The 11996-nt window shown below is 37.1% G+C and overlaps 1 protein-coding gene across 1 annotated transcript; it reads right to left on the bottom strand.

Annotated features, from left to right (window-relative positions):
- Positions 1–658: 658 nt before the first annotated feature.
- On the bottom strand, positions 659–11418 carry LOC139971082 (enhancer of rudimentary homolog). Its single transcript, XM_071977261.1, has 4 exons — positions 11259–11418; positions 6580–6667; positions 5736–5856; positions 659–3182 (listed from the first exon to the last, which is right to left on the bottom strand). Exons 1-4 carry the CDS (start codon positions 11259–11261, stop codon positions 3083–3085), a joined length of 312 nt encoding a protein of 103 aa, XP_071833362.1. The 5' UTR covers positions 11262–11418; the 3' UTR covers positions 659–3082.
- Between the last annotated feature and the right edge of the window lie 578 nt (positions 11419–11996).

The raw sequence follows: 11996 nt of genomic DNA, 5'->3' as shown, positions 1-11996 counted from the left end.
GTCGAAGAGCTTTAAGTCAATTTCACCAAAACCGCAACTTCGAGGTTGGGAAGAGAGAGGAGAGAAAAGGAAGCATGGTTATCGGAACTACGAGTGATATCCCATCCTGAGCCTTTTTTTTTGTCGGGGACGATCAAATATCACAAGTGACTACCAACGTTACCTATAAATTGACATCAATCTCCACGCATACAGCTGGCTCCAGATAGCACACCTACTGCCACCACCCCCCCCCCCCCCTCTCGCCCACACAATTGCGTGGAATTGGAAAAGTTCTGCACGTGGAAGTGGAAAAGTCATACTGATTTACCATTTATACACGTACTGCAGGGACTAAGATGGGGTTTCCAACTAATAGTTTCACCTCAGCTGGCCACAGGAAAATCACTTTATATATTCATCCCTTTATAGAATCATTGTAGAATCATCGTGCCTACAAGTGACCTCACCAGACAAACTTGATCTTATTGGCATGGTCTGCTTTTCTTTCAGGCAACCGAATATTGTCTTCAATTCCTTTTTTTCGTTAAGGCAATGGGGTGGGGATGTTAATTGTCAGGATCAACAAAACCAAACTGGTCACATCTCTACACATGCAACCCTACATATTTGAGAGAAAACATGTTACACACAAAAACAGACAAACTACAAGAGAAAGTTAACATATCAATGCAATTCGCTTTTTTCATCTTTTGATCTTCCATTGGGAGGACAAATGCAGCAACTTCTTAAAATGATCATTCATGACAAAGAACAATGCAGATATACAGTTGGACATGGATTCACCATGATGCAAAGTTTGTTCCATGATTTCAGTACATAATTTCTTTGGTCAAAACTTCATTGCAACATTTATCCCATGCTTTAGTACCTATCAATCAATTTGTCTATCCTGATTATTTCCCCATGGTGTGACTGCTTGGCTGATAAGTTGCAAACTTTGAGTGCATTTTTGGGGGGACTTTGAAATACAAACACAATGTAACTTACTTATTAGTACAGAAAATGAATTGATCACATCATATCAGAAGTGGACCCACTCTCACATACCTTAGAGTCTGATACTTCCATCGTTCCGATTAGTGGAAATTCAAGTCTATCACAACCACAATAGAACTAGCTCCATGAAAGCTTCACATATACATTACATCATCATTTAAACAGTTTGTGTATCACCACATGCATAATAGCTAGAACTGTTCATATTTATAATTCCATGATGACATAATATATTTTTTTCAAAACACTTTCAAACTAATTACAGTTCATGTGGAGAATCTGCTTGCAGTTAGCGAGAAAAAAAACTGTTTTATTTTTCTTTGTGCGAACCAAAAGATGAAGACTGCTGCAAAGGAGGATATTTTCAAATGAATAACATGTGTAGAATCATTTCTTTGCTATTCGTAATTCAATTCTGCCTGAGATACAGAATGTAGAATGACTTCAGTTTTGTTTGGAATTTTCATTTCCTGACAAAACAGAACAAGTAACCGCCATGAAGATAAATGTAAACATTTGCAGTTAATAGGAGAGATTAATACAACCTTTTGGTGAAGTTTAGTTTGATTTTTTAGAACCATATTCATAGTGTTCATTTTTTCCTGACAGGTTTAGCTGCATTAGCTAGATCATCACTATTGCTAGCCTACACATGATCAGAAACTCGGTAAGCTTGGTAGTCCACATTTTTCAATGCATCATAATTTCAACACTCATAACTCCAGGTGTGTACACAATGTGTGAATAGATGTATTAACTTAAAGAACCTAGACAATGGATACTGGGCAATCATCAACATAAAAGGTCACATAAATGATAAAACTTGCATGGGAAACATCACAGACTTATGTGAAAAGAATTAAAAAAATGTTTAAACAATGAACCTTCAACCAATTCAACAATCTATCTAACCGTATTATAAGAAGCTGCCAGTGTAAGTACTTTTGGAATTATCAATGTAAAAAAACTGATGTTTGTATCTTCTTTTGGGCTTTATCAACCAAAGGTTGTGATATGAAGTAAACCCTACATAACTTTCAGTGTTGAACTTTACACAACCAAAATGAAGGATCTCATAATCTGTTGACTTTACAAATCTGAAAGTAGGTGAAGTTGGTGGTTCTTATACACTTGACTTGCCTCACACAGACTCTTACTAATGGGGGCATACCTCAACCAATTTCAACCCAAACTGAACCCAATTAAAAAGAATATTCCAGGGGTAAATTTGTTTTGACTGATAAAAGAGGAAAGTATTCTATGGAGCTAAGTAAGTTTGCATTCAATCTCTATGTACCATTTTTGTTGTTGAAATTATTGAAAGTTGAACTTGAAGCAAACAGGCATGATGTCATAGACTCACAATGACAATGCTATTTCCTTTTTTCCTTAGAGATTTGCATGCAATGTTTTAATTTTAATATTGGCATGCATCGCACTATGAATATGCCAATTTCAAGACTATATTGTGACCTTCACATGCCGTTTCCCTGGAAACCTACCCAGGTCAAGGTCAACACTATAGAGCCAAAAAATCATAGCAAAACAAAGCAAGTTTTTGTCAGTGTGCAATGTTGTGCAATATGAAAAACTGTTTGCTTCAAATCAGATTTTGGTGCTGCAACTTCATCTGTACCACAAGAAACTAACTACTTGAAATAAATCCCAATGAGAAGAGAAACTAGGAGAAAAAAACAAAATGTGAAGATATAAACTACATAGAAAAGTCAATGTTTTAAAGGCTGTACAAAACAGAAAACTGCAGGCACGTTGTACCTTCACTGCATAGAGAATACGGAACAATCACAGCTTTGGTTACGACGTTTGCTTGAACATCCACTGGCTTGTTTTATGAGCCATGCAACCATACAGCAGGATTTTGTGGACTTACAGCAGCATCCAGTTCAACCATCCTGCTCTATCATCCATTTTCAAAGCTATTTTGTCCAGAAAAGAGAAAAACGGAAAGCAGGTTTAGGAAATGGGGAGTACTTTCCCATGAATTCCAAAACCTCTGAATCATCATCATTTTGCAGTTTTTTAGTTCCACTATTAACTAGCTTTTGGTACCATCAGCACGATCCTACTTGGCCGCTGCTTGCTTTCGTAGCTGTATGTAGATTCTTTCTTTGATCCAGTCCTTGTTGAAAGGCAAGTAAGTGTTGTGCGGCTCACCTTGGAATCTGAAATGTGAAACATGAACAGATGGTTTTGAAAAGGTATATAGAGTCTATATTATAGACACAAAATGTTTCCTTATAATCTGAGTTATCACTCTTCCACAATTGGTCATATTGCATTGTTTAGCAATGGAATCTTTAAATCTTATCTTACCAATGAGAACACCAACTTTGAGGCAAGAAAATTGAAAACGTAAGGATTCAAGACTGATGATTTTATAACTCATAACAGACAGTAACTCTATCAACAGGGTAGGAAATATAAATGACCAGACATCAAAATTCAGGCCATTAACTAGTTAGAAGTGAGTGTTTTTTTGCCACTTGAAATAGGAAAAAGGAGGCAATTTTCTGCCAGTAGACATTAAGAATATAAACATCTCATACAATACCATATGAACTGACATGTGGAAGTTGAAACTTGATCTTAGATATCGAATTTTCTTTTTAAGAACCTTTTTGGTCAAGTGGCTAAAATGATAAAAATCTAGGCCTGAAATAGTCACAATTTATCTTGCTACTTTGGAAATGGTTGTCAATTTATTTACCAGAGCTGACCTTTGGCAATGCTACCTCAGTTGTGTCAGTTTTAAGGTCGCATACAAAAACAGCATAAATTTGCCTTTGAATTCATAAATATAAAAGTTTGACACCTGGATTAATCTTTTTATTGTAAATTGACCTTCTCTGACTAAAGATTTGGTTGTTCAGAGTTACCTAACATGCTTTAAAGAAAGCCATCGGCTACTCGTGGAAAGAAATATTAGAAAGTGTTCTGTGACAAGGTCTGTTCCAAGTCGAGTCTGGGTGGTTGCAATAAATGCGGGGGTGGTGAAAAAATTTCAACTTCTTCCCTCGATATTTAATGTCTTTTCATAACCATGGTAAAGGCTGCTGGTAACTGCTAAATAAAATAACAGTCACCAAATACATTTGAAAACGAACAACATTTGGAAATTTTGGAACCTGTAATCTTTTCTCAAAACCGTTTTTTTGCCCTCTTCCAATTGCCTACAAAAAGTACCCTTCTGTTGACTAAAGATATAATTCAATGATTTACATAAAAGGTCCATTTTGTAATGTCCAAGTTGTCAACTTGTCACAACCAAAGGTGATATTGGAATATAAATGACAGCTTTTCACCAGATTAAATGGAATTTAGATCAGACTACCTGATGATATAATTTATATTAAATAAACAATTCATGGCTTAAAGCAACTACCCTTCTGCTCCCTAATTTATTCATGAATTGTGGATAAAGAAGTCAGATTGCGAATTTTAAATAATATACCTTTGATGGAGAAACTTAAAGGGTTAAAACTATGACCAGAAAAATCCATCAGTAAATCTGTTCATAATTCTGTTAGTAATTCAAGCCAATGAAGAGCTAGTTTGATAAATCCAAGCAGAGTTAAAGCCAATAAATAAGATAGGTAACCTGGATGATGCCAAGAATTAGGTAAACTGAGAAATTTAGAAGTAAAGTCTTGTTTAACAGGAGAGACTAGTAAGAGTCATCCTTGATTACTTGACCAAGAATAGTAACAAGCTCTGTTACAAGTGCTTTTGAAGAACTATGCCACCAAGTCATGATTGAATATCCATCAGTGATAGAGGGCAGTAAACTCTTGCACAACAATTGTCTGTTGAATCTGTTTGTTGAATCCACACAAAACCTTAGACAGAAATCTGCATTTCCACAGGTCTTCTTTTGTGTGAATTTTTAACTCACATTTGCAATTTTACATTCATACTTAAATGCAAGGTAGTAAATATGTTGTAAACACTGGGTGGGCAATTTTCTGTTTGAGCTTCCTGCTCATGTGGAAGCTCCATTCTAAACTGGTCTTAAAATATATATGTAAAGACTTTGACCAATTTTGAAACCTCACTGTTTTCGTACTAATATCACATAGATTCAGACCACTCTTTTATTTTCTCCTAGACATCTTCATTTAGCTGACGTAAACTATCAACACAATAGGGTATGTCCTTCCTGTTTATCTGGTCTTAGGGGTAGCGTTCAGGTTCAGCTGGCGAGAATCACTACTTCAGCTTTTTCCCACTGGTGCTTCTTTGTTGGCTGTTTTGTGTGGTCAGGAATTATCTTAAGCTTTGTTTGCTGGAGAATATAAATTGATGCAGGGAAGCTTTCTACACAGAGTTACTCCAGCTTCCTCTTCATGATATACTTGCTTTACATTTTACTCTTACTGTACTTTACTTCATTACTTTGCATTTTACTTTATTACACACTACTGTACTGTTATCCATCCATTCGGAATACATTATAATAGTGTTGGATCTCTACAATAATAATATTACTGGAAATCTAACTCTACTTGTGTTGTGTTATTATGCATCCCCTGTTATACTAACATAATTTAGTTACAAATATTCACGTCACAATATGAAATGCTCAACTCAAATAAATGTGCGTTACACATTCATAGACGATAACGCTTTTGGACCCTCAAACGTAGCATCAGCCAATTTGTCTCCAGTGCAAAGTGAACAGACTACTGTACCAGGTGTGTAGACACTTGTTTACTTACATGAGGCAACTCAAATCTGTGAGGCTGTCTATGAAGTCGTAGAGTTCGCTGATATCATATGTAATGGATGGACTGTGCGGATGACGTTTCTTAAGGTGCTCCTCAAACAGTTTGCAAATGCCTGCACAGAAGATAGAGAAGTTAAAACTTAATATTCATAATTCGTAGCAAAACAAATAAGAAAATTCTACATTTCACACTTCTAATAGAAGGTTCCTCAACTACTGTCTCCTGGTTATACAGTAGTTCAATACTTTCAATTTCCAAATATTAAGTTATTCAAATAAGAATGAGAAAACTAGAACATCTGTCTTTATTTAACAGGATCTATTGGTGTTGACTACTAATAATATGCACTATTAAATCTGTGTAAAACGATAATTTTTTTCCAGAGGTTTTTGGTCATACAGTAGAGCGCTTGCACCAATAAGAATTACCGTAAACATTCATACTGTCAAGAGAAAAGGAAAACCTTTAAAGATTCCTTATTTTTATATTATTTTCCAGAACAAAATATGGCAGGTATGGTAACAGCTTTGCAATATAATGACCATGTTTACATGTACAGTACTATAATGTAAGCATGGCTAACCATGAGAGGTCAAAAATAATTCCCTTTACCCCAAATCTAATTAGAAACAGAGCTCTGTGGGTTTTCTCGTTATGCAAGAAAAGAGATCTGAAACCTAACATAATTATGATTCATGAAATATGCTATGCTTGACACCATTAGCCTTAACGCATTGGTTGCAAACAGAACCATTAGACAAGTATGCATATTGTTTTTTAATCAAATACACTACTTAATTAATTTAACTATGAAATGAAATCACAAATATCTTACCATCTGTGCACTCATCAACTGTGTTGTAATCTGCATATGTCCTGGTATTTGGATGCTTACCAGTTTGAACAAGGAGGATTGTATGAGACTGACAAGAGAAAAAAAAGTGGAATTAAGAAATTTAAGATCATTTTATACCTAGAGACTGTCAAGAATAACTACTGTAAAACAGTTGGTTTCAGTAATATGACCCTGGTCCCTTGTTCCACCTTTTATTAGATGGTGCTGTTCAGAAATAGGCACAATCCTGGATTTGCAGCCAAAATTAAAACTATATTAGTTATCCAAGCAATATTAACTGACTTATTAACTGACAAAATCATGTGCTTGCAATGACAAATACGTTATAGCTGCCACAAACTGTGTAATATTACAGCAGAGATTGGTACTGTTTCAAAGATGTAATCACACCAAAGTCTTCCTATTATTCCAACCACTGGCTCTCACAAGCTGTGGTATTTCATTGACAAAGATCTGAAGAAAGTTTTCTCAATTAAATGCCAAAAATTAACACATGATATGATTAATTGAACAAATCCATGGGTAATTCATGAAACCATGTCTCTCAAGATAGCAAAAGTGCACCCATTTCATGCCAAATGTTTTCATTTTAACCTTTCTGTAGGTAAATATCTACATGGTTGTCATAAAGAAAGTAGCATGGAAATACCAAGCTTATACTGCTATTTGGGAAACCACACTACTGTACTTGACTGTGTAACCAAAATAGTATGTTTGAGAGGATATTGGTAAATGGTGCAAGTATCCTAGTCTGTTGGATGGTGTCATATCAGTCCCTGGTGTAAAAGCATGTACTGTACTGTACATGTATATATTGTCTTACACAATCCAGAAAATACATAAAATTTGACAATTTCCTACATTTTGTATGCAAAAGTAGACCTACACTGTACAGTCGGACATCAACAAAGAGCTTCCATAGAGTAATAAATAGTTCTATCAAGATGCAATTTGTGACAGTAACAGTCATAAAGTTGCCAGTGCATACATTGCATAATATAAGCTACAGCATAGGCCAATCCAATTATAACAGTATGGAGAATATTTGATCTTAGCTGCAGTCATAAAGTTGTCACCCCATCTAAAATAGTGATCACAATATTTTTGGCACATTGTTGTTTGCGAGTTGCCTGGTATTCATCAATTACTCCATATTTCTTCACGGATATTCTTACATGAAATGTATCATTAACATGAGAAACTTTTGTGTGTCAAATAGCTTTTAAAGGAAAATTCCAGTTATGTCCAAACAATCACCTCATATATGCAAAAGTCTGGAGAAGTTGCTGAAAGGATTTTTCTCACATTTTTTTGGTGCAAGCAAATTGCATGAAATCTCTACCTCATAACAGGCCTCAACAATTAGTTTTTAAAGTACTCGCCACTTGGTGATCGTGACTTTACACTCTACTTGCCAAAATGCAAAATTCACTTGCCACTATGATCACTGTTCAATACTCCATACTTGTAGTATAGTTCATATATACAATATAAATACTTTCTGTAAACTAAGGTTAGGCAGATACAATCATTTTGTATTTTGTCTCAAACAATTCCAAAGAACATCGGCAAAACTACCTACGATGGTAGCTCAGCTTCTGTAACATTTGGGCTCCTCTAATACTACGCATATAGTCTGGTGTGAGCGAGTCTTAAGCCTAGATACAGTTCCTCATTGCAACTTTCAGCTGCCACTCAATTTCACAACTTATTTATCGTCTTTTAGCTAGCTGCAGAATGGAACAGTCACTGACATATGAAAATAAAAGAAAACTGTAGCAAACTGCCTATCCACTAGGGAGCCTGTGTAGGAGAATGTGTAAAGAGATAGATGTAAGGGGATTAGTAGACAAGGGATGGAGAGAAGAAAGAAACAAACCAACAGGGTAAGAGGAGAGGTAGGAGATAAACAGTGGCGGGACAAAGAGAGGACATATGAAGACGATGTACCTATCCAATTCAAAGAAAGTTCACCGATACATTCCTGTACACCAGTGTAAAATTCATTCCTAAAACTTACCTTTCCGGCATGGCTATTGAGCCTTCCCGCCATTGCGGAAAGGATTGAAACCTATGGCGGAAAGGTATGATGGTATGTACCTTTGGCGGAATGGCACTAGTTCCATCCACAAGTCACTCACCAAAGTGTTGAGCATATTGCAATTTATTTTCGCCAGAGCTTAAATTCTAATCGCCAATGGCGAGTTTGCAACCGTATTTGTGGAGGCCTGCCTCATACACAGTAAATTTAAAGTTTTGCTGAAGCACTATTGCAGTGGACAAAACTTTCTTGTCAGTGACTTAAAAAGGTTCCAGTGTCATTCCGCCATAGGAACATACCGCCAAACCTTTCCGCCTGGTACATATTAGGAATGGATTTTACACAGGAATGTATCGTTGATCAAGATTGGGGAATAGATACATAGGCCTAGTCGTTAAAGAGGTTATGAAATGAAAATTTTTCATGTCTTGGAATGGTTTATCTACATTACTACAACACCACCCATGCACAACTTTCTGTAAATACGGCTTCAAATGCCAGAAATTCGCTGTCAAAGTATACCCTAGAGACCTCTCGAGCTGCCACTCGTAAAAAAAAAGAAAGCTGCCCACCGCAGTTCATCTGACGTCATCAAAGGAACCAATTCAGCCAAAGCCGACTCCCCGCTGTTTATCGATACGGCGTTATACAGTTTACAACATGTAACCACAACACTCTTCTCATCAATTGTCTTCTCCCGAATCTTCCGATTCCGAGGAAATAGGACTTCACCTCTCAGGACATTCGTAAGCTTTGACTAAAATTATTTTCTTGAGGAAGAAGAGGAGGAAATAGTTTTGAGGGTGATGAAGATAATCTCGGTGTTTTTCCCTATCAATTGACCCCCTTGCAGAAGAATTGTAAAACGATCCCGATGGCCGAGACGCGTCGCTGCCGTGCGAAGTCCCCGAGCAGAACGGTTGGACGACCCTGAACCGAAACTGGTCAGTTGAGCATAAACAAAACCACCGTTATTAAGACCTTCAATCAATCAATCAATAGTCATAAGCCAAATTGGCCCGTTGACCTCCCCGAAGATTATAAACATTCTTAGGTTTGTAACCTTTTATAATGTTAATCCGGTGCCTGCCATCTTCGAGTAGCTGGGCTGCAGAACGGCCGGACCATTTGGTTAGATTGTCAATCCATCGTAGCTGCGGTCGGCCTGGCTTACGTTTGTAACCGCAGGGTAGCCCACAGAGTACAGCACATGTAAGGCCTCCACAACGTAAGACCTTCATATGATTTAAATTATCTCGAATGTCGATGATCCTGCTACTTAACTTCGTAGCGAAGCTTCTAGAATTTTGTGTCTTACAGTGCAAGGAAAATGTGACATTCTGTTACAGTGCAACCCTATAGTAGTACTGGTAACATGGCCCTAGACCTAACTAATAGACGTTGTATAACAGGCTAGCCCGTGTAATTGTATCATCCAACTGTTACGTAAAATCACAACACAACGCCAGTTTTACCACAAAAGAAAACTTCCAGATCTAGCATTGATTGTTCTAAAACCAACTGGCTTTAAGTTTTGTGCAAAATATTAGGTAACCAACAAAAAATCGTCATTTGCTGTATCAAGGAGGCCTAGGCTATGGTCACAACAAGTAATTTGGCAACAGTATAGGCCTACAGGCACTCATAACGTTGTGTATGTGTAGTGTTTTGAGCGAGTCGTGTTCAAATTCTTCGATTCCTGTCTTTTTTTGGAAAAGCTTGCAGTAGAAATCCGTCTTTACTTGTGGTGGAGCAACCTGATACCACATATCGGCTCGGCATATTTAACAGTAACGAGATAAATTTACGTAAAAACAAAACTCCAAACACCAAATCTCAATTACTGCAACAGTGTAATGTTGTGTGTTCTCAGACGTTTAAGAATGTAAACATAGCGTCTCGTAAGTGAGCTCGAGTTCCTCGACTGACGTCACGCCGCATTACCGTAAATACAACAATTTTTCGAAAGTTTTTATTACCCTCGAATTTTTTATCGTTTATTCCTCGAGGATGCAAGCTTCGTTTGACACAAATTGGGTATCATTGGAAAGCTACGAGTGTACAGAATACGATGAGAAAGAATTTTTTTTCCATTTCATAACCTCTTTAATGGACATGTTGATTGAATAGTTTTAATTGTAAGTTCGTAATTTGAGTCGATACTCTGTCTTCAAATATATAATAGTTGGTTGAATAAATCGATTTAGGTTAATTGTTTATTAAAAAGACTGATTCTGATTTTCGATTAAAATGACCAATTTTGGGGATTTTGCGGGCCTATATGTAGTGTGACGGGCCTAACGCAAGTTAGCCACTTGTCTGCACTGAGTTTATTAGGTTCGCAGACTACCCACAATGGTCAGGGCACACCTCAGTTGGCCTAAGGTGATTTTCCTACCTCCTGCTTGTTCAGGCCTAGTACTAGTAACGTACTAGGGCCTAGGCTATGTTAGACTGCAGTAGGCCTGACCTAGCTTAGGCCCTTACCTGGGCCAAACTTAGCCTAGCTCTTGCAGTCTTAATCATTTGGAACATGCTTATTGTTAAGTCTAACTTAGCCTAGAGAAGGCAAGCCTTTCAGCCTTATTAATGTTCAGCATAGAAAGGGAGCTTTTACCATTTTGAAATGTGTAACTTGGTTCGCTTCTTTGGATAGCTTCTCAGTTCTGTATGAATTGTTGAACGAGCCAACGTGATGTGTACGTTGCGTGTGTTACTGGGAGGACGCCTTATGTTAGGCTACAGTGGGTAATCCGCGTAGCAAGCCCTAAGCTCAAGGCCTACGTCTACACCATGCACACAATTGACTTACCAGTTAGGCACATATGGAACGCGAAAAGGGAAAGTTATAGTCAACGGCATAAATATTATTAGTAGCAGGGATAATACGATAATATATATCAGGAATATGACTGCATTATCTATGCGATAACTTGAGGTGGGTGATGGATTTTGATAATCACTTGGGTGCGAAATGGCTTTAGCAAACATTCCAAGTCTGGAAGAAACTTGAAGGGAATGAGGGGAAGGTTAGGGGATGCTGACATTTAGCAAAACCATAAAAAGTTGTGTTCAAGTTTTTGTTAGTATATTGGTTAGTTCATTCATCCATTCAGATTTTAATTCCAAGATCATTAATGTATGCATATACACTGAAAACATAAAACATGTTATTAAATCTCTCTATTCCCACAAATCTTTTGGCGAATTCTGAATGCCATCGTTCTGAGATCGGCGTAACAACATTGAATGCCTCTTGATTCTTGTTAGGAGCCTAGCATTGATATGGATGATAGATAGATTCTATTTTGTCTCCACCAAAAGAGTCTACTAGAAGCAAGAAATTGTTTTGAGA

Source organism: Apostichopus japonicus, chromosome 8, assembly GCF_037975245.1.
Source record: "Apostichopus japonicus isolate 1M-3 chromosome 8, ASM3797524v1, whole genome shotgun sequence".
In the NCBI taxonomy this organism is placed as follows: Eukaryota; Metazoa; Echinodermata; class Holothuroidea; order Aspidochirotida; family Stichopodidae; genus Apostichopus; species Apostichopus japonicus.
Note: the sequence above shows the minus strand (reverse complement) of the source record. Positions and strands in the feature narration are given on the sequence as shown.